The sequence below is a fragment of the Drosophila subpulchrella genome, unplaced genomic scaffold, assembly GCF_014743375.2.
Source record: "Drosophila subpulchrella strain 33 F10 #4 breed RU33 unplaced genomic scaffold, RU_Dsub_v1.1 Primary Assembly Seq354, whole genome shotgun sequence".
Taxonomy (NCBI): domain Eukaryota; kingdom Metazoa; phylum Arthropoda; class Insecta; order Diptera; family Drosophilidae; genus Drosophila; species Drosophila subpulchrella.
This window is the reverse complement of record NW_023665577.1, coordinates 3,858,086-3,882,373: the sequence shown is the minus strand read 5'-3', so window position 1 is coordinate 3,882,373 and position 24,288 is coordinate 3,858,086. Positions and strand designations below refer to the sequence as shown.

Genomic DNA, 24,288 nt, shown 5'->3' with positions numbered 1-24,288 from the left:
AAATGGGCCATCTTGAAGATAGTGGCTGCCGTAACCAATAAACCGCAGAGCGCTAATGGTCGACGACTCTGGTCTCCTGTCTGGATCTCCTCGGGGATCTCTTCTGGACCTCCTTTGAACCGCTTTTTGGGGTGCATCGGTGTGGAAGACTGGGGCCAACTAACGTCAAACGCAATGCGAAAAGGATTAAAAGTCATTTTATTAAGAAGCAGTCGACAGAATGGAGCTAAAGGGGGGCAGAAAAAAGGAGGCGAACTGGCGACAGTCGACTGGGATTGACAACCGGCGTTGTTTTTGCCAAAACAAGTTTGGCAACCTATTGAACAGGGATCCAAGTTGTTGTCGTCGTCGTCGCGGCGATTTCGCTGTAGATGTAGTTACTGTAGTTTCTGTAGTCACTGGATTTTCTGTTCGTTGCCATTGGCATCCCCGTCTGCGGATATTGGCCATTGGCTGTTTGTCTTTGCACAGCTTATCTAATGGCCCGGCTAAAAGATAAACAAGAGTCGACGGCGACGACAAAGACCAGGGAGATGGATACGGAGACCAAATGGGATGACTGCAGAGCGCGTTAGCTCAAATTAACTGCAATTTTCTGATATCAGCTCAAGAAATTGGCAACGTTCTATGGAAAAAAATTACAAATAATCTCTGTTTTTCCAAGTAACACTTAAATCTACTTTCCCATTTAAATGGCTTTAAGCTGGAATGCTGGGCTGGAAAAGATAGTCTTGTGCAGGGAGCGGTAGAGTTGATATCCATCTATATAGACAAAGCCTAAAAATTAAGATTCATTGCAGAAGCAAGAACAGTAAAGTTAAAGCTTTCAAAATTATTAGTTTTTATTCTTATTTTAGTAAACTAATTGGTATAATATAAAAATTCTGTCCTAGTCTTTGAGCTTTTCTAGCATCAGGGTCTTGTTACCACTCCTAGTACACAGACCTTCTACTTATGAAAGCCACATAACCAAGACAAAGACTGTTTGACAAACTAATAAGGTATCCCCCCGAATCTTAGAGCCTTCCCCAACAAAGTCTAATTAAGACGCCCTAATAAAACTGTCAAGATTCAATGGATTTATTCAACCCAAATGCAGTCCGCAAAATCTTCCCCAACGACTTCATAGTTTGCAAAGCCACAATGGCGTGGGACGCCAGTTGGGCAATTAAAACGAGTCAACTAACTCGAAATGATTTGCTGCGCCGTTGATGGAGTCATGCCATGAGCTGCTCCTCGTTTGCCATTAGCAATCTGCAGATAGGCGATGGATGTGTGTGGTCTCTGTTTGCTCGTTCCATGTCCCATTCCTGTCCCGTAGTGCCTGCCCCTCGTCATCATCATCAGCACCAAAGAGCCATGACAATGATTGGGTGCCCGTGCGGCCAAAGTGGAGCATCATGTTGGACGACAGTTGGCCGGCAAAAGGGGGTTTCGGCATTAGCTTTCGGAGGCAAACCAGATGGTGAATGGAAGGAACGGTGGCGATGGCAACCACACAGACCACACACATGAGGTCGTCGTAGTCTGGTTTTTGGGCGGCTTAGGCCGTTCCGTTCCGTTCAACAAACGTATTATTTATGCATGGAGCATACATAACTGCCGCTCAAGTACCTGTACCCAGAAACTGGCCTCTAACGGTTACCAGTTACATGGTTGGGAACCAGTTAACCCGGGAAAATAGCCAGTACTCACCAAACGGATTTCGATCTCGGCATCGATGCGCGTGCGCAGCTTGCGATTGGCATTGCCAAAGTCCGACACGCACATCAGATGATCCTCCGTGCCGGCGGATCCATTTAGTTGCAGGACTTCGTGATCGCTGGACAGCACCTCGCCGTTGAAGGAGATGGAGCGGGACGGGATGAGCGACTGGGAGTGGGCCAAGGAGGCGAGGGCCGTCGCAGTGGCTCCGCTGGCCACCGGCAGCTCCTTGCCAGCCTCCGTGTACATCTGGCGGACACTCAGGGGTCGGGAGTCGCCGGTGAAGAGCTCCTGCTGGAATGACTTGTCCGTCTCAAAGTGCTGTTTGCGCTGTGCAAAGGTGAGCAGGTCGCTTTCAGCTGGAAATAAATAAGTAAAGTATTTATAGAGATTCTATTATTATAAAATAATATTAATATTATTTGAAAATTTATTGATAAAGGGAGTCCACCAGCCACCTCATTAATTCTGATAATGTTAAAAATAAACAGAACTGAGTTTGGATGGAAGTAATTTCTAAGAAACTGTGGATGGTAATGGATTTTCAACATTTGTGTTGAATTCTTTAGGATTTTTCTATCTTAAGAGGGAATAGACATTGGGCTCAGAGTTTTAACATAAATAAATGGCTTTATCAAGCTGCCTCATAAATACATTATGTAAATGTTATGAATAAATAAAACCGAGTTGGGATGAAATACATTTCTGACACACTATTGATAGTAACGGACTCTTAACAATTGAGTCGAATTCATTTACATTTTTCTTTCATCTTCAGAGGGATTTAACATTAAGTTCATTCGTAAACTTCTATCTTATAATGGCTATCTTTTTAGAATTCCTCTACATGTTTCTTTCATCTTAATAGTAAGTTACTTTAAAGATCAGAGTTGCCCAAGTCCAAGTAATCTGTTTTCAATAATCCCCGACGAGATCAGAGGCGGCTTTCATCTCTTGGCATTTAATTCCAGCATCGATCACTATCATCAGCAGATAATCAAAGAGCTTTTCATGTAATATAACAGAAACAGCATGCCCGCCCAGCTGCGTGACTGCTCCAGTTCGCTGTACCCACTGGATTTTCCCCCGAGAAAATGGCCAAGCCCGTATCTCCAATCCACCCATTCCACCCATCCACCCATCGATTCGGATTCAATTTAGCCCACATGGCGATCGCTCCTCCGCCTGTGATTTTGCAGTCTGTAAACAAAGGCAACGCGATGCCGCAAATAAATCAACGCGAAAATTAATAGAGTGGAAAAATGGCCACAGAGCAAGGACACGGGCATAAAAAAATCCAGAATTATCGTTACGAGAGAAAAAATGAATGCCATGAAAAATTGTAATTAACTTTAATAACCCAGCCACATGCCATGGAGACGTGGTAGCTCCTGCAACTTGCATATTTAATTCTCATGACAGTGGTGGAGGACCCGGCGACCGTTTGTCTTTCTGGCTGTCTGCACTTTTCGCATTTAATAGGCCGCCATGTGGACTTGGTCGGTAATGAAAACAAAGCCCGGGGAGCAGCAACTACCAGGAAGCAGAAGCTACCAGAAGCAGCAGCAGGCACTCGTAGATTAACAAGCCCAGAGCAAAGACACTTGACATGGCGATGGAATAGCCTGGGATGGGCATGGAGTCCCAGTCTTAGGAGGAGATGGGGAGACGAAGACTGGACCACTGCCAACTGGAGATGGGCTAGAGAAACGGCGGCAACCTAGCGCTAAATTCAGGCAATTTTATGGCAACGGGGCCGCATTCTGACGTTCAGTGCGCCACTGGAAGACGCATGGGTCTGAAAGTCTGAGAGTCTGGGACAGAATGTGCAATGTGCCCCTCGTTTCCCATAAGCCATTTCAAGTGCGCAGACATTGGCACGCACAGAATCCCATAATCTCTACCACTGACCCCTGTCAGCCCAGAAATAAGTCAGAAATAAACAAACTCTTCTCTCCACTGGCTGTTAATTTTGGCCAAATGCGAAATTCAATTAGGCATGCTCAGGTGCAAAATGGGGGGATTTTTGGGCTTCTTATTCTGGCTCTGCCTTGCCAAACGGAAGCTGACAGCAGCCGTCGCCGGAAATGGCAAATTAACTTGGCAAAAATTATTTTCCCTCAAAATATGGTCGGTAGGGACAAGGGCGTCGGGGGAACCGGAGGCGTCGTCACGTCTGGGTGACGACCATGGCCATGCCATTGCACATTATTTATGAGTCATGTGCAAGAATGTCTCTGCAAATACGCTTATGTACTCGAAGCCATGTAGGCTGGGCCAGATAGCAATCGTTGCCTGCCCACTGGGATGGCCACAAATCCCGTCTGGAGATTGCCTTAAACTATTTACCCGCCGTCAGGACTGGGATCACAGCCTGGCCAAAACCGCAATCATGGTAATACAAGGCATGAGTCGCCCTCTATATGGCTATTATACACTTTTATGGCGATTTAGCCGTTATCCAGCGACAATTGTCAAACATGTTTCAAGTGATTTGTGGTCGAATTGGAGCAGGTCGAAGAGGGAATACTCTTTGTGGGTAGAGGGTAAGGGGAGTTTTTGTTCAGACTATAAACAAATATCTTTACCAATATTATGCTATCTTACAGTTAAAACTACAAGTTAACAGGGGGTTAGAGGGATCGCCTAACCTGTGTTATAGGTTTATGTTATCTTCCGTTTATTCAACTTAGTTTTAGTTTTTGTAATAATTATATTACATTAGTTCTACTTAGTATCTTAGAACCATGTAGAAATAGGATTAATATACGAGTATTCATATATCTTGGATTTAATATACAATGGGTAGTGCTGGGGAATTCTAAAAGTACAAATTTCCTATGTATATAATTTCCCTAATTTAAGCAAATGCAATATAGAATTCAAAGGTCTTAAGATATCCTTAATTTAATCTTAAACATATCTCCTTATATATTGTAGCAGCTTTGTTAGCCCGTTTTGCATACCCCAAAGAGATGATCCGCATAGGGCTATCCGATTACCATGCTGTTTGTAACTTGGCGCCTGTCTTCTGTTGACATCCCTCGATTGTCATGTCAAACGCGATGAAATTTATAGGAGGCCGCAAATCAAAGTGCCCCATGCCCGCCTGCAATTTAATCCAGCAGACGCGATGATGTGCGCCAGATGGAAAACCAATAAGCCCAGAGCCAATATATCAAAAGTGCATTTGCCAAGGCCCGGGCACATTGACACGTATGTAATGCTATGTGGCGGCAGATACTCCAACTCGTGTGTGACTACGACTACGACTGTGACTGTGGCTGTGGCAAAGCCGCAAATAAATGAGATTTGCACAAGATGTTGGCCAAGCGGAGAGCTAAGGAACGAGCCAGCTGCTCCAAAGTCGGTGCTGCCTCTTATTTGCAGAATTCACCCTGGCCATAAATTGACACCAGACCAAAAGAGAGGGATGCGGTACGTGCAGCATAAAAGCTGCGCCGGCACGTCGGCAGCTAGGATGGTTTAGCTCTGTGCTGGATGCTGTATCTAGCAGATACAATCTGTCATAGACTAACGCGTTCCGTAGCATAACTTGCGAAAAACGGGTTCTTAGGGGGCGGAGTGGGTTGGAGGAGAGGTGTCTTACCACGACTACGTGTACCAGCAGTCGATGGCGATAATGTCTTGGCAATAAATGATTTATAAGCCATCCACGGTGATTGCCGTTGCTGCCTTAATTACGCTGATTGCACCAGGTTAGAGGTCGTTGGCCCCGCTTTTTGCTCAGCTTGCCAGCTCAGCAAGCTGGCTCCTCATTTCCCCAGCCGAAAACAATTGCATCGAGTGGCAGCGAGTTGCTCCGGAGGAGCCTCTTTCAATCAGTTGACTGCCCACTTTAATTTAATTATTTAAAGCGAAAACAATTGCAGGCCCAGCAAGCAGCAAGGGAAATTAAAGACTGAGTGCCTGCCCTTGGCACTGCGATTCTGGCTGACAGCCAGACACGGACCATGGAAACGGATAGCCATTCTCCATACTCCAAGCTCCAAACTCCAGTACTGCATACTCCAAACTCCCGACATTCTGTGCGTAAGTATCGTAATGGCATTTAAAGCAATTAAGGGTCACTTTTGGGTCTGCCCCCAGGGGGAAAACAACGGGAAATGAAGGTCCTGCGACATCCGATGCGATAAAAATGAAAGCCAAGTGATAAATTAATTATGTATCAAAAAGGAAGTAAAATAAAGGGAGCTTGAGTTGAAGTTGCAGAGCAGTAAAATCTTTTTTAAGTGGGGGAGCTATAGAATCTTGAGAAGTTATGGGATGCATTCATCAAACTAACTCAACATCTTACCAAAATGACTCTTCTCAGGCCAAGTTTATATCCCAACTTTGAAGCATAATGTGAGTTGGCATGATAACCTTAGTGGTTAATTTATCAAAGGAGCCAAAGAAAAACACTGCATTTTTTATAATGCTAAGCCCAAAGCGCCCGGAAAAACAGTGCGCTTATCACCGACGATTTTCAGCATACAGCCGCGTGATGATTTATGAGGAAAGATTTTGTCAGGACGTGGAAAGCTTAAAGCCGGGAGTGCTGAACAAAAACTGCAAAATAAACAAATACATTTTTGGAAAACACATATCCATATCCATATAGCCAAACCCATACGCAATGGGCAAACGAGCTGGTGTGGATGTGGCAGTGGTAGTCACATGTGCTTTATGGCCAAAAGTTTTTGCTTTCGGATTTATCCGGCTGGGGTTGCTATTTTAGGTTGTATTTTAGCAAATTTTCGGCAAGCGAACAACAGAGCCACCGCCACATTTTGGGGCGCCGCAAGCGCATAAATTGTAGAGCGCGGCAACAACAGCTAGACAAATTTATGCAATACCCCCGGGTGATGGAAAAGAGATGAGGGGCAGGAGGGGCAATGCTACCCCAAGCAATCAACGGGCAAATGTTGCACGTAATGCGACAGTAAAAATGTTGCCATCTAACCAAAAAAAAAAAAAACAAAACAAGAAAACAGAAACAAAGCCACTGCGAAATGTTGACAGAAATGGCAAATAAAATTGGTTTCGCTCGTTGCTCTTCCGACTGCAAAATCTCATTAAACGGACTGCTAAGTCCCATATGCGTATCCCATATCTTGGCTTTTTTGGCGAAGACTTGAGGGGCAACTTGACTTTTCCAGCTGCACTATTAAAACTGATTTATGCCCGGCTGCAAACCTCTATCAACCTCTATCAACAGGAAAGCAGGCCGGCACTCCCACATCAAAACGCATTGCCAATAAAAGTGGGCAAGTCACGTGATTCTGATTTGCCAAGCCCACAGCCATAAAAGGTCAATGTGGTTGGCAGGGGGGGATGAGGGTGATTGGATGGGAGGGCATGGGAGAAAGTGAGTAAGCCGGGCCAGGACTAATGATCTGAATTATGTGCCAGGGTGAACTCTTTTCATTAGGTCCCCCGATGACAGATAACGCACGATTCATTGGGCCTAAAGAGGATTAAAGATTAAAGTGATGTGTAACGTCCCTTTCAGGCATAACAAAAATAGTTTCACGGAATTATCTGTGGTATAAGAGCGGATCAATAATCCCCTGCTTATGAGTAATCTATAGTTCTTATATTCCAAATTTGCGCATGGGATTTATGCTAAAAACTGGTTGGCTAGGTTAAAAAAATACACCTGTTTTAAAAGAAACATTAAAAATTTAAACACCCTTCTGTAATTAATATGCTTCACATATACTCTATTTTTTATTTTTTAGGGATTATACTGACTTATAAATGATGGATATCATATAATAATTTTTTCCCTGCTGATTCATTTTCAGTTACATCTGACTTATGCCCTCCCCCACAAAAACATATCGATGACGGCTTTTAATTAAGTTCGCCAGGCCTGACAGTTTGGCTTTTATTTAAATTAATTGACCCCAAGCACTTGTCGTGATAGCAATTAGCGTATTTTTCAGTCTTCAGCTCTTTTTGCTCTCCAATTAGTGAAACTTCGAGTCGGGCTTTCGGCTTTCGGGTTGATTAAGTAAGACTTGACTTCCGCCAGGCCTTAATTATGAAATGGCTGGCAAGGGGGGGTGTGGGGTGACTTTATGACTTTACGGCCATGTAAAGTAATTAAACGAAAACGTAAAATTTGCTGCTAAACATTCGAGGGCCGCCGCCCCCGCAGGCATTCGATTTCAATCATGAGCCGTGTCTATCAATCGATTTTACAGCCCCGGGGAGAACATAAAATGCAGCAGACACCAGACTGGAAATTGAATGAAAAATGCATCTTACCAAATGCCACTGTTGTCCGTTGTTGGTTTTTCTCAGTTTTCCCAGTTGCAGTTGTTGCTGCGGCCAATAAATTTAAGTGACATGCGTTTTTCAGCGAGTACCCGCGGGATAAGTTTACTTTAAATTCCATCAGCTACGGGCTATATGGTGAGGAATACTCCGAGGAGGAAGAGCCCGCGATCAGCGCGACTGATATCATTAAGAGCTGCATCCTCATCGAGCGCCTTTTCCCCAGGTTTCCACCGCTTTTCCACTGCTTTTCCTCCAACCCTGCGGAAGTGCCGGGGTGAAAAACAAAAATAAATGCACCCAGCAGCAGCAGCAGCCAAAATTTTATTGGGTTTTGTGTCTAAAATTAAATTGAATGCCCAAAAATGTTCTCGGGGACGTAGAGTTCAGTTCCTCACGTCCCTCCGAATCGCCAGATGTGTGTGCAAAGAAGTATTACCCGTAGGGAGAGTGGTGGCAACCACTTTGGCGGGGATTTCCCTTCCATCTCACTCTCCCACGCGGCGACATTTTCCGGCTTTCGGCTCCCTTTATTTTTAACAGCTCATTTGCCTTGGCACCTTTTTATTTTTGGAGATTTCCGATATTCGGAGTTTTCCTTCTGCCTTCTGCGGTTTATTCAGATATTAAGTGATGTGCGAGCATAAAAAGTGGCGCAGCTGACGCGCGGGGATTATGGCCAATGTTGACTTGAACTTGAAAAAAAGAAAAGATAGGGAGGAAGTGAAAGGCCACATCCGGTTTTTGGTCCTAGACCTATCCCTACACAATTTCCATATTCCCATGCACCATCCAGCCAAGATGCTAAGTAAGTCGTTTTCTTTTTGTGTCTCTGCTTTTTTGTCTCACCTCCTTTGTCTCAGATCTAGGAAAACAAATTGCCCACCCCGTGCCTCCCACTTGAGTGCCTCAATTGCCCCTGCCAGGCCAAATGGAAATGGTTGGACAGCCAAAGCTACGGCCATATAGCCCATATAGCCCTGGGCCAGAGCAATTGAGTTAGCATTGAATACAATTGAACGACACTCCGGACCCGAGAGGCTGAGACCCAAAACGGGTTTCGCCATTTCGTGGAAAGACTCTCGAGTCTTGAGTCGAGTCGAGTTCGGTCGAGGGCTCCTAAGTGCCCCCCGTTGAGGCATATGTATGTACGAATATGTTGCTGGGTAGCGAAGGTATCGATCAGTAAGGAATGCTCGGTCGGATGGATGGATTCTTATTTGCTATTCATTGGAAACCGTCGAGGGGCGGGGGCAGATTTACATATTGGTAAATACATTTCGTTCCACTGCCAACCTTGAACCACGGCTTGGAGCTTGGGAACGGGCCTCAAAGACCTGGAACAACAGTAGTTACAAGAATGATTGCATTTATGGCTTTAGCTTAGAAATAAGAATAAAAAAAATAGTTATGGCCTAGAGGGAACATTAAAATTCCTATGCATTTAGGAAGTGTTACCATTGCCATATTGGGTTATAGTCATAGCATAGTAATACATAACTTATAAGCTGTCAACCATGAACTGCGTCTTAAAGCTTGGGAACGACTACAAACATGATAGCGTTTATGGATCTAGCTTAAAAATATGTAAAAACTTAATAATTATGGGGACAGATACCCCAATTCCCTAAAGGGAAACTTCAAAGTTGCTTTGCATTTGGGAAGTGTTACCTTTGCCATATATGCTTATAGTCATACATAGTGTTTAACACCACTTGGTAATTAGTGATAGCATATGTTTCGCCCATAAAAAACAGTTACTTCCCTTCCTCTACTTTGTATTCACCCACCTAAAGTGATTACTTCTAAACAAAGTGTCTTCCAGTTTATGTTATTAACACTTTCCCAGACGTTTATACACTTGCCTGCTTTAATGGCTTCCATGTAAAGTTTATTATTCAGCTCATCTTCATCACCATAGTGCTGGCTCAGCATTTCTGGGGGAAACCTCGGCTTCCTGGTATCTAATCCAATCCCCAGACAACTCAGTTTGCTAATTGGTCTGAACGCGACAGCTCTAATCAAAGTCAAGATATAAGGTTACCAACTCGCACTCGCATTTGCATCTGAATTTATGCAAGCTACAGCGATATAAATACTAATTAAATCCTTAGCGGAGTGACAAGAGCGCCTGCGACTGTCCTGGAATTTCTATTATGCGCCAGCACTTGGCCAGAAGTGGCCTAGAATCCCCCGGGCTCCCCCAACTCCCGATCCTCCAGCTGTCGAGTGTCTGGCACCCGGAGTTCAAGCGGGCGGCGTAATGCATTTTACATTAACATTTTTCACTCCAGCCCAGCCAGGAACAATGGGCTAAGAGCCTACAGGGACACTTTAGCCTTAGCTTTAGCCATGGCCAAAAGCGTGTGCGAGTGCCAGCCAGTCTGACTCTCCCGAAAGGGGAACTCCGGAGGGGTATTAAATTCAGGCAAGGCTTCTTCACAGTTTACTTTATTTTATTCGTAAAACTTGTCCATTTTTTCCTCCTCTGACACGTGCTAAAAGTTAAAAGACGAAACTTTGCAGCGACAACGCCCCGTGAGAAGACAACAACAGGAAGTGCTGCAAACATTTGGCAACACTCACCGAACTGTCTGCTAAAGGTGCAGAAATGCAAGAGGAGTCTTTGGCTGAGAGCTAAAAACAAACAACAAGGCCTCCGAAAACGAGGAGGAAATATTCCCCTAAAAAGCAAACGGCTGAAAAGTGCCGGCGAGTATTTCCCAGGCAGGTAGCAAACAGGAACTGAAGGAGCGAGAAGAGAAGAAAAGAGAAGAGTCCTTCGGCAAACACAGAGGCTACCCTCGAGTCCTGGGAACGTGCATTCCTGTGAATGAAACCCAAGGCATTCCTCATTCCGCACTCATCATCCATTTCTCATATGGCTGATTTATATGGCTTCCTGCGCGAGCGACCCCTTCTTCAAGACGTTCCGAGGTTCGACCCTCGAACCGGGAAGAAGCCCTGCCGACGATTGAATTACACTCACGTTGCGCATCCTTACGGCTTTGCTCCTCCCAGCCTTGCGTCAATGTCAACCCTTGAGGGCCTCGGGTAAATATTTGCATTTGCAATGAGAGTGGGACGGTGAGGTGATAATCACGGCTACTGCACTGCCACCGAGACTGCTAATTGCTGGCACAAACATCACATACAGATTGCCAGATTGCCGGCGCAACATTCCCGTATCTCCTGTGCAAAAGAGGTAAACACAAATTGCCATACTGTCAACTGCCTTGTTGCACGAACGTTTTTAGAAAGTTTCCATGCTCCGCGCTGAACTTCTGAACTCTGCGGCCCCAGGAGATATGATTCGGATCCCCCGGGGCAGATCCGATGTCTACGGTTTCTCAGGTGACAAAGCGCTGAAAACGCAGCCAGGCTTACCTGGTCCAGTGAAGTTAGTCGAGCGTCTAACAGAGAAACCACATCGGATCTAGTTACCCCCAACCTCTCGGCAATGTCCCAGTTTATTTTTTACCAGCTCCTCTCGACTGGCAGCTGCTGCGGTTAATTAAACTCCGACTATCGGAGGAAACCAAAGCGCGACATCGGCAACAATTTGTTTATTAGAAAGTCTGAAGATGACGGGCCTTCGGGGGAGGATTAGAGATGCCAGAACAAGGACAAAGTGAAAGCCAGACAGCTGAGATCTTTAATCGAGATGATAAATTGGTTTCCAGCCAGCTAATGATCAAGGTTTCTCATTCTAACGACCATGGTAAGTCAGTTTCTTAATAATCCAAACTGTAACTAAATTCTTGTTTGATAATCTGCATTCTCTTCCCCACCTACGACACCCATTTCAATTTAAAGAATTTGCGAAAGTTGTTTTTCCGCATCGCCTCCATAGAGAATAATGTCAAGATTGTGGCCGAGGACTCCTCCGCAGATGGCCAGGCGGCGATTAGCTGACGTTGGCAAGGTGTTGGCCATTTGGGACTCCGGGCTATGAGCCTGGCCAAGTGAAAGGCGAAACGGTGCTCACGGTTTTAGCCCCAAACACCGGCAAAGTTATTTGTTTCAGAGAACGCCTGGGTGGGTGGGGGATTTCCAATTGTGTCAACTTTCCCAAAAATTTGTCGGGAATGCGAGTGCGGCTCTGATTTGCATAGGAAAACTATGAGCAGAGTCAGGTCAGGCTGGGCCAGGCCATGGCGCAAATGTTTATCGCTTGCCATTAAATGCAGACGACAATTTCGAGATAATCGGCAGACAGGGAAATAGAAACAGAGAGATACAGCCATGGCCAAATGGCAGAGGATTCAGACAGCAGGAAGCCGCGAAGTGCTGACGATGTCTTCGTTCCCCAGGCCCATATCAAGTGCTAAAGATCTGCAATTTAAGGTGTCTGTTTAGGTGCGTTGACAGCCGAGATGGGCACGAGATGGCTGCCGCGAGGAATACACAGGGAAAAAGTATCAGAAATAGGCATGGCAAAAGGTATAGCTAAAGGCTTATAATCCCTCACATGTCAAGATATTACTTTGCTAATACCCATAACGTATATTGAACAAATTAATCTGATGTGTCACATAAGACTTTTTCACGATAATGACAGATTTGGGTGTGAAAAAAAAATGTTTGTTTAACCTTTCATGTAATTTATGAAAAAAATTAATTATATACAAAGGCATATTAGAAAAAGTAATTTATACATTTTGAAAATAAGTTAAGAACTGTTAAAATTATTATCTGACGCTTGTATAAACTTGAAACAAGTTAGGAACTTTTAAAAAATGTTATCTCTAAAACAATTTTCTACTTATATGTCAGAATTAGATTTCTGTTTTTAGTAAAGTCAAAATATTAAAAGTGTTGTAAAAAGTTATAATTTTAATGAGTGTTTAAGAAGACTTTCTTTTTTTCCTGTGTAAAGATAGGATGGCGGGGCCTGTTTAGCGCTAATCTCTTGCAGGCAGTCCCAACCTCCTCTTCCTTCGCCAACTCCTTTGCCACGTCTGACTGCCACACGAGTGTTGGGTCCTTGAGACACCACAAACTTGTGGCAAGCTCCGGTGGAGAGATGAAAGATGGGGCTGAGGATGGGTATTATGGTAAGATGGGGACCAAGACAAACCTTTGTCTTTGACGCAGCGCTATCTCAAACATAATTATTGCCTCATTATGCGACGATGGTGTCGTTAATGTCTTCGGCAAACAACGCGTCCAATGGAAAGGCAAACAGCGCAGCGTTAATAATGAAATTGTAAATAAATTGTAAACATTTCGACTGCGCCAAGCGCAAATATTTGTCCTCAACTTGCTGGCAAGTATCTGTATCTGTATCTGTATCTGTTGTATATGTAATCTTTGGCTTCGGGCACATACGTTCTCAATTTTATATTTCTTTTTTGAGGTTTCGATGGGCCGCTCTCGGTTGTCAACACTTTGACAATTTTCACTTCGGACAGGAAACAAACAAACAATAAACGACAGACATAACTGATAAAGCGAGTTCTACCGAAACGCTCTTTTTTCACATAAAAAATATTGAAAAATTCGAAATTAACCCGAAAATGCTATAATGGCTTTTAAAATATCGTCCGCTGGGGAGCGATAAGAGCTCTTTGATGACTGCATTAGGCACGGCTTACTGTTGTTTATGGAAATGCCTGGTCATAAAAACGTGGCTCTGAAAACTCGATCCGCGGCTGAAACCAGTTGGTGGTGTTGTCAATGATTTGTTCGCGTTTTATTATCACCTGTAACGGTGACAAAATCAAATGCCGATCAAAGTGCCGATAAGACCAGACCACACACACATCATCATCATCGCCATCATCGGACTTATCGGAAAGGTCACATGCGAGTGCGAGTTTGTCAACATAATCTCGAAAATAGATTGCGGATTGCCAAAGCAAATGGAACAAAGCTCTTGTCAATAAAACTCCCCATAGAGAACTTTCCAATGAAGAAATTAATTTTGATTTATTAGCCCAAACATTACTACCAGCATGAGCTATGAGCTCATCATATATGGGAGGTAAATGAACATTTTCCTCAATTTTCTCTGCCATAAAAAGAGGAGAGAAACAGTTGCAATGCACTCACCCCCTTCGCCAGTTGTTCATTTCAATTAATTATTTGTTGCAATGCGTTTTCATCGGATATTATGACATTTTTATGTTCCCCCGGGGGTGGAGTATGGATGTGCTGGTGGGGACTTACTTATTGAAACATAAATTAGGCAACACATGTCCATAAAACATTTCGAGCCACTTGTCATATCAGCGAACTGCCTCCAAATTTACGACTTCTCCGCCACTTTGACACCAACAGGATACGGATACGTACTATTCGATTTTCTGGTGTCGAGGGAGTATGGGATGGCCGGACTATTGCCGATAAGGACACTTGAGAACGGCCCTTAATGTCGCATTTAATGGCTTTACCGCTCGACCGCCACTAATGCTAAATCAATTTTTGAGCGCATAAATCAGTGGAGATTGAAAAAAAATCAATAAAGAAAAGGAAATCGAAGAAGAAGTTCAGCAGATAAAATAAAGAATCTATTAGTAATAAAATAAACAGCAGAGTGGCCCATAAATTTCGGTTGGCCCAAAAGAGAAAACACAAATGGAAATTGGAAATTAATACGATGAGATAATTAATGAAAATTAAGAGATTCTCCACCAATCCAGCTATACAATAAACCATTAGGCATAATACTATGAAAATTAATCTGAGGTTAAGGCAAACGCGAAATAGGTCAATTGATGCCAATTATATATAGTTAAGCCAAATGGGGATGCTCCAAATCTGGCCATTTATCCAGTAATTCCCTGGACGCGCCATCATCAGTTTTCTTGAGCCCACAAAATCTCGAATTTCTCGTTCACACGTTGCTGTTGAAATTCAACAAATCCATCATTTGCCATTGTGTCTGGCATCAAAGAAAACATTTTCCCAGGGCGTTAGATAACTAAAGAAACAAATTTCCACCATGTTAGAAGTGTCTGCTCGTTCTCTCCCGTTGTTTTTTTCTGTTTCCCAACAATTTTTGCCGCCACATAAAAAGCAATTCATGCATCTTGAAGACGGCTCACCCTTTGGCTCCCCTCCATTTCGGTTCTCGTAAATCAATGCCAACGAATCTTGGACGTCTTCTGCTCCTCTTGCCGATCTCCAAATTGCCAATGGGCCTCGAACAGCTTCTCGTAATAATTAAGAACAAATTCATTTACACTTTCAAACGCCGCCAAAAGAGGAGGAGGACCTATGTTTTATTTTTTGGGTGGAGCTGGCTTGTGTATCGTTGCTCTTGACATGTTTTGAGCGCAGGGAATTTATTTATTGTGGATCCGAAATGCATTTAGTATCGCACATAAAAAGCGACAAACAAGCAGGCGGAACGGGGGCGATCGCAGCAGCCCACAGATTCAATGGGATTGTGCGAGGATCACACTGAGCCAAAACAACGCATTTAAATTGACGATAAATTTGGGAGTTAAGATTGTCTAAGCACTGAGATTATACCAATTATACCAAGAGGAAGTACCATTATGGTAAAGATTTATTCTTATTTGTAACAATTTTGTTAATTTTCCCATTAGGAATGCTTTAAATGGTTTTTGGAAAAAATGTTATTGGTTTGTATAGTTGTTTATTTGCTAAAATATTTATTAAATACTATTATTCATTTCTAAATGAGGTTTTGAGATATTTCAAGCACTGAATGTATGGATGATGGGGCCACACTATGAAATAAGAACTTTTATTATAGTAAAACTATATTCCTCTGTATAACAATTTTCCTATAAGGGTTGGTTTAAATAGTTTATAAAGTACTAAATAAATTCTGACCAATAAATTAAGATAATAATTGTGTTTATATAATATTATTATTAAGGTTGATTTTACTTAATTAGCTCATGAAGCTACTTCTTAACTCAAATTTAACATTTTATCATCGCGTTAATGTTGACCAATATTTTTTCTGAGTGCTGGAAACCACGCAGATTGCCGCTGAAGCGCAACAACAGCTGTCGCGGCCTGTGGGGATTTCACTGTATCACTTTTGATGCGGTGAGTTTGTTGAACTCTGTCCGATTCCCCCTTGGATCTCCTCCTCCCCCCATTTCACCCACGGCAATTGCAAAACAATGCAAACTCCCCTTCTCGAGCCGCGAAAATGGGTCAGCGGGCTCATTAAAATTGAAGCCGTGAACTTTCGCTGATCTCTGGCGTTCGTTTATTGCCACAATTTGTTGTGTTTGGACTGCTTAAGCAGCAATTCATTTCAGCCGATGGAACAACGAACGTTTTATGCCTTCATTAATGCAGCGCACGCATTCGCCGGCCCCGCCCCCTATTTTCCCCCATATTTCAAACCATAAACGGGGGCTTAACTGCTCATTAGAATGGCATTGTAGACACACTCGATTTCAAATCAAATCGAAACGCATTGAAACGCCAGGTTGCATTTCCGGCTGTGACAGTTCTGCTGCTTTTTTTGAACTAGCGCCACTCACCGGAAGCGCCAAGTGACAGGGGCCCATAAAAACGAGGGATACTCTAAACAATATTCAATGCTAAACAAAAAAATTAGGGCAAATCCCCGAGGGTTGAACGGCGGGTTTGAATGCCGAGTTGATTATTGTGTTCTGCTGTTGCATTGTTAAACAATTATGCGGCATTTCCTTCCGATGCGAATCCATTCGATGACACTTTGAGTGCCGGCTGCTGCGAAATTCCCATTTTCCTCCCAGTAAGTAACCACCCAAAATGGCATAACCACACAGCTGTTCCCAACAGTTTTGACCCACTGCGAATTTAATGGGCGGCGAGATTCCGATTCCCATTCCACTTCCGCATCCGGATGTGTAACTCCCTTAACGGCTCATTGAAAAGCGGTGCGGAACAAAAGCCAGCAGCCAATTGATGGATGGTCTGCATTTGACTGTCTAAACAAAGAGCAACAGTTTTGGGATGTGACTTCGTTTACCTTCGAATATCCCCTTTCGAAGCAGCCTCCACCAATGTACCATATACAACTCCAGATATTCCGACATAGGTATTTCTCCCTCGAATAAACAATCTGCCAACTCAAGACCGGCTTTCCCTGCCACATCCGTCGTGGGTTATAACATAATTAACGTCTCTTCCGCTTGGCAGCTTTGTAATCATTCTCCACTTCGAAAGGCTAACCAACCCAACTCTATCTGGCCAGCTCCATCGAACTGGGAACTGCGAACTCCAAGCTCCAGCATGTATCTTCTCGATTTGCCCTAATGTCAGGGCATTGTAATTGCATTTCGTGCTGAACTTCTGGTCCTACACCGCAGACAAGTCAAGGCGGGCATCCCAAAAACGAAAAACTCCGGCATCCCAAATAAAAAACACGATTTTAGCTTCGGAGCTTTTTTCTTCCATCTGCGGTTGTGTGTGTATCTGCGAGATACAATGGCCGCACAATGTAGCCAATATCTAAACGTCGGCATCTTTGGTGGCCGACGCCATCATCGTTGGGAGTCAGATTCAGATTCAGTTTCAGAGTCAGAGTCGCAGTACTTGGGCTCTCTTTCTAGATTTCAATCAGCCAGCTTTGGTTTAATCGCTTTGGGATTGGTTTTCCTGAACTTTACGAAACCTTGAATCGACTGAACTGGAATGTGGTACTGAAACCGCAACATATGCCTATCCAACCGGGAGATCTCGACTCACATCTGTCGGCCTAGCCCACGTGTCAAACTTGAGCATATCTATGTAGTATGTATTGTATCTGTTTCTAGTAGAGCAACTCCGAATGTATCTCTATCTGGTTTTCGGCTTAAGAGCATTAAGGCAGCTAGGAATTATGAACAGGCGCTGCAACCCCTAATGATTTAGACCCTCCAGCTGCTCCGGCCCTAGTTTCATCTCAAGTGGCAGGCTGGATTTTACGGGCATAGACAATCTAATTACAGTTTTCAGTGTGCATTTAGCGTAAATGATAGCCCTAAGGCAGGCCCACCCGCTCACACATGTGCGTAATTAATCCGTAGGGCATGGTGTTTATGCCTGAGCAAACCCAAAAACCCAAACCCACCTGTCTATCTGTCTGCCGGCCTTTTTCCTGGCTCTGAGCTTTTCTTTTTTGGAGCTTGCAATGCGTGGCCTCCCACTCTTTTCATTTTTGGGCTTACAACTCCGAATTCCGGCTTCAAATGGGGCAGCCATGACTTGGCATCTGGACTCAAAATGGAGGCGACTTCGACGGCAGGTCCCACGCACTCCACGCTGATCAAATGCAGCCTCAACGGGTTGACTTCGTTGACTGGGTTGACTGACTGGAAGACTGGTTGACGGCATGACGCGGCTTAATTGGCCATTACGGGGCGGCTGCATAAGAGGCTCTCGGCTTGCGCAAGCCTCCGATTCCTCAATCCCCCACAGAGTGATTCTCCTCCACGTTTCAGGTTTTCCTCGCTTATGGAAAATCATTTTTACCGTTGCAGGCCTCTTGTCTTTATGCAAATCAAGTGAAAGCAGCAGTAGCAGCAAAAGCAACAAGTTTTCCCGAAAAATCCTCATAGAAACCCAACAGAATTTAGGTCAATGTACTCTAGAAAGAAGACAGAACTTTTACATTCCTCGGGGCAATTCAATTGAGATCTCATTTTTATCCGTTTAGGCTTCCGAAAAAAAAGGGAAAATAATCTAGGAAAAAGCCGAGCCAGCTCTTGACCCGAAAGCCAGGGCACATTGTTGTTGTTCTTGCTGTTCTGGATGTTGCAAAGGATTTGGATTGTTTGTGCCGGCTTCGCTTGCTACAGTTGTTAACATGAAAAGATAAACATCGGAAATGATGTCAGTCAAGCTGACAGTGCCCAGCCTCCACGGCTAGTGTGTGTATCTGCCTCGGACCCATTTTTTTTTCCACATTTCCATCTTCACGCATTCCCCCGAACATGCTCACAAAATCATGTAAAACTTATACAACGAAAAGCGCACAAAAGCGCTGAAAAAGCTGAGCCCCTTCAGTAGTTCCAGCTCTTACATGCTCGGCAGTCAGAGCAACGTGTTTCGTATCTAATGAATTGCGACTCTCGGGTATTCTGCTTCCATTGTCGGAGTAGCAAAAGCAGTGGTCCAATGTGGCAAGCCAATCCCCTTTTCCCTTCCCCCCAGACATCGTTTAGCGGGCTAAATGCCGCACTTTTAGTTGGAACTAACCACGGTGGCAGACACACAATGAATAAAAGATAAAGAGCGGCGAATTGGATCACGCGATTGTTGCCTGAGTTTCCGAGTAGAGAGCGGAGCTATAGCTATCTAGGGGATGTGCTGGGTTAAAAGGTAGACTACAGGCGGATTCCTGTTCGGAAGGTGACTACACAAAAGGAGGCACCCTTAAGGGATGGGGTTAATACAGCTACAACATTTACATAAATGATTATAAAGGAGTATAAGCTATCAATTTCCGGAAATCTATTAAGTGTCAACTCAAATAAAAAAGTATCTGTTATATTTTATAGGAGCTATAAAAAACATTACCAAGATTATATTACATTCATTTATGTAGGTAGCCAACAATCACAACTGATAAGTACTTATGTTAGATATCTGATACATAAACCTGGGCACAGAAATAATCCTCAAACATTCAAAGTAAAATCCCAAAGTTGATAAATGCTTATGGATCTATTGAAAATCCCTTTAGCTCCCACTTGAAATCAATATCTTTGACCATAAACAATATATTTAGACCAAAGCCCCGTGCCAAGTATTACAACACTATAGTTCACCACCTTGGGAAGCAATCGAAGGTGTGTAAACATATGGCGACGATAAGATATATATGGAACGGAGCCAAGAACACCGTTTTATTATATCATACTCAATCTAACGAAGAATCTAATGCGGCATTGGCAAGGTTGAACAATGGGTAAAGGGTTTTTGGCAGCTGTTGTTCATCAATCCCCGATTTCCCATGCAATTATGGATTTGGAACCGAACCCTATAAACACACCCGAGTTCTGATTAATTTGCATATGACATGAGCTCGATCTGATCAACGCATCAGCTGTTCCCGACACCCTTCCCTTCACCGCGGGTAACTCGACAATTTCTGGGATGGGAGAACTTGTTTTTATGCCACAAACAAAGCAATTTTCGCACTGACGCTTCCTTCATCCACCCAGGTGACCAGGTAACCCCCGTCCCCGAAAAAAGGGTGAATTATGAATGCAGTCCACCCGGAGGGATGATGTAGAACGGGTTGCATGCAACATGGCAACATAGCGCACATTTTGGCAGGACCATTTGCTCACAGTTTGCGGTTTACGATGGCCGGAACAGAGGAACTTGGGAAAAGAGGAGCCCCGGAACCGCTTTTACCTGGTACACGAGACAAAAACACATAAAACGGAGACAGGGTCAAAAGCGGCGAGTCTTGGCTCATCTGTCGCCCGGCATTGCGTGATGTTTGCCAGATGAATGAGAGTGAAAAATGAAACACGAGTTTCTGTTAGCGTTGCCGTTGCAATCAGTCGTCCGGAAATCAGCACAGACAGGCAAAGGAAGAGGACTTCCAGGCGAGACGAGGGGCAGAAGGGACAGACAGACATTAAGGCCGCATTATGAAACCGGCAGCAACGGGCGACAAAGTGTTTCCATTTCCCATTTAGCCGGCTTGGCTTCGCTCTCCATCTCTCTTTCTCTCTCTTGTCCCGTTCTGCAATTTGTTTGCCGCAAACACACATTTACGTAATGCCAACTGAAGGTCTGGCTGGACCTTAAAGCTGCCCGAAAACAAAAAACAAGGCAGGAAAGCACTTGAAGTTCTTGCGATGAAATTCCGAGAAACAAGTTGGTCTGCGAGGCCAAGAAGGCAGATATACACTCAAGGAAATATAGTTTATTTAAAAATTATTTAAGAAGTAAAAGAAAATACATTTGTAACTTAAGATATTTTCTTTTCTCCTTAGCTTCTAAGATAGATTTTTTTGAAAAAATAGAATTCAATTAAGATAGAGTTACAGAATATATAAAGTTTTTTTAACCTTTTGATGATTGTTTCTTCTTCATTAAATTAAAATTTTAATGCTACTGTAAATAATGGATAACCAAGTATTCTGTCAAAATTGAAATATTGTTTCAAAATGCAAGATCTATCGATAATACAAGACCTATATTGGTGTTCTTAAAAAATGGCTGACCAATTTGGTATTTTGTTTTGTATGTTCTCTGTGTATAAATGCTGCTGCCGAGGAATTCCAATGGTAATGCAAGGTAATGGTCTTCCCAGGGTTTGTGATGGTTCCTGGACCTCTTTTCCCTCCCCCTCCTGCGATTCCTACTCCCATGCCCAGCCCCTTGATTAGTGCCGCTGTTTACCTGTGCTACGTGTACAGGTTTTTGGAACGAATCTATAAACTGAGATCGCACGCTGACTGTCTGACTGGCCGACTGGTACGGGTTTTCCGCTTTCCTACGTCGCACAGATGGAATTCCCAACGCACAATTTGCGCTTTCCCCGCCTCGCTTTTGTTCTAACGCCCACGTTCTCTGCCCTCGCATCTGCCGGCCATCCGAATTGGTATTTGCAAACACGTTTTTGGCTCGGGAAAATTAAATTTAAATGCCATCAAATGCGCGAGTAGAAGATTGAGTTGAGAAAGGTGGCCCTGGGCAACATTCGCCCAGATAACCAGACCCCAGTCCCCAGACTCCCATCCCCGTTCACATGCAGATTAGAAAGTCGTGCTCCAAAATGCGGGTGCAACGTTTCCAAAGGTGTTTACGACCCAACGCTGAACTTGAAAACCGCCGAAGAACTTGAAACCCGAAACGACAGTTGGAAAAGGCTTTTAACGACGCCCTTCAAGTGCGGCCAAAGGCTATTAATCAAGGCACCACGAATCGCATCCGTTGCGACACTATCGAACCACTCAAATTTACAGCCCAGGGCGCTGCATATAAATACTGCTTAAGGTAAACAGACAGAGCACAGACAGACACATTAATTTCCAGTCTTTTGCCCATTCTCCACCTTGTTGTTAAGAATCAAAATTGAAAAGCGCTGCGCTTCAAATCCGAGGCTAGCTATTCTTCGTCTCCGAATCTTCCCAGTTCGAAACGTATCGATGGGTCTGGGTATGGGTATGGTTCTGGGGTATGGGTTTGGATTTCGGTTGGGGAAGTGGGCCTGAAGTGGGGGCAATATCGACAATGGGGAGTTGGGGGAAGCGAAAGAACGAACGCATAGCTTAAAGTTCATTGACTGAAACTGAAAAGGTGCGTTGTTTTTCTGTTCTGGCTGCGGTTGTCGCTGATGTTGCAGTTGCTCTTGGCGTTTCTTGGAGTGGCTGCGGTTCCATACGAATCCATCAGCAGGCAACTTTGACTCGCAACTCGGACCCCATTTATATTGGCCATTTGCTTTTGCCTCGGGCTTTGGTTTTGCTTTCGGTTCTCTTTGCGCCTCGCTAGGCGAACGTGCAAAAATGCGGCATAAGCGGCCTAAGCGATCGGCAATCAATCTGCAGATTCCAGACGCAACTCGCAACTGCAACCCGCCGATGTTGCTGTTGCCACTCGAGGAGGCACGCAACAAGCAATTTCTTGCAAGAATCTCCTCTTGCCGTTGAACTTGTGGCCTTAAGTGGCTGCTACACTTGTGGTTAAGTTGGCTAAACAAGATGGCCAAGAGTGTTGGCTAAGAGCAAATACAACATCCAAAGAAAAAAGTTAGGCTTGAAAAGATATTGAAACATGTAAGACTTAGGTTCTATACAATAATAGTGGCTACATAAGCATCTTTTTAAAGTTCTAAGATAACTAGAACTACTTTTAGAATTTATATATTAGTTTGAGAATATGAAATATATCAATATCTTTGAAAAAGTTACCCCTTTAAGACCCAATTTCTCAATGTCAAGATAAAGTTGTAGCTTGTTATCTGTCGGATAAATTAAATTGTTAGTTTTAGTTGTAGTTTTGTGTTTCTTGAACATTAGTAATAAGTTAGTTCTTGAGACCAGAATTACAGCCAAGACATCTCAAATTCCCGGCCTGGAAGGGACTGTAACCGGGACTCAGACTCTTATCGGGCCTGGAACGAAGACTCCTTCCTTCCCGCCGCTGTTTACAGGCCCTCGATGACAGACGCGTCTATTTATCTGTATCTGGCTGGCTGGACTGGTTGTTTGGTTGGTTTACATTTCGGTTTTGCGCTTCAAGTGAGAGAAAAATGTTGGGAAAATAAACAAGAGGAGCCAGAGCAGCCAGAATTCCAGACGCAGCAAAAGCAAAAGCAACCGCAGTGGATTGCATTGGAGTGGATTGGCCCCAAAAACAAAAAAATAATAATAAAAGGGGAGCCCTGGGCAAAGTTTGACTGCGGCAATCAAATGCTCATCAGCGCACTTGAAAAATAATGCGTTGCTGGCTAAGACGAAAAGAAGTGCGCTCTCGCAGAGACACAAAGATACAGATACTGTATCTCTGGGCACCACCAGTTTGTATCTTTCTTTTTTCGGCTGTGTAGTCGAGGCATTTTCATAGCTGGCTGTATTTTTTTTTTCGTTGGCTTGTTTGTTTAGTTTTTGAGGCAGCGGCACACACACAGACACGCAATGCTGCAGGTGGGAACAGGTTTTTCGGTTTCGGTTTTTCGTGTATCTCTGGGATGCGGGCCGTATCTCTCGGCCTCGCGTTATTTATGCCCCACTGTGGCTGTAATTACAAATGCCCGTTTCCTGCAGAAAACAATCTGGAATATATGGCCATGTGTGACTGGGCATCTAAGCGGTATCTTAGTATCTTGGTATCTCCGTATCTCCGGGATGCCCACGCACATGTGTCCACGGTTTGGGATCAAGTTTCCGAAGTGGGCAAGTGCGTAAGTGGACAGCGGCACTCGGAACTCCTCAAAGGGCCGTCTTTCGCAAAAAGCGCCTGCTGCGCCCAAACATTTTGCTCATGCCGCTCACGTATGTCTATAGGAATGCATACTATAGCTTCCCCTGCAACATGGCCGATCGATTGGCAGATATAGTAGCTCATAGCCATGGTTACCCGTAGGCCCGCAGCAACAGCCGGAGAACGAATGGGAATTACCCTCGACAACTGCTCCGCACGCTTGGCTGCACACTCGCCCAGCAAAGAGCCACTTTTCCGAGTGGTGGTTAGCCTGGCAGTTAGCAGTTGCCGCAAATGGCGCGATGTAATAGCATTTCTAATATGGGCACATTAATGGCCCTGGGACAAAGAAACAGGTGAGGGGGACAAGGAGTCTAGGGTCCGGAGGCAATTGCAAATTTCAAAACTAACAGCCCACAGTTGAGGTGGAAACAATAGTCAAATTCTATGGGG

At 44.1% G+C, this 24,288-nt stretch overlaps 1 protein-coding gene across 2 annotated transcripts in view; it reads right to left on the bottom strand.

Annotated features, from left to right (window-relative positions):
* Positions 1–24,288, bottom strand: part of LOC119561074 — a 39,917-nt gene that overhangs the window by 12,209 nt on the left and 3,420 nt on the right. For both annotated transcript variants that reach the window (XM_037874930.1, XM_037874931.1), the window contains exon 2: positions 1,696–2,063. In XM_037874930.1, coding sequence (XP_037730858.1) covers positions 1,696–2,063 — 368 coding nt within the window. The remainder of the gene's footprint in view (positions 1–1,695; positions 2,064–24,288) is intronic.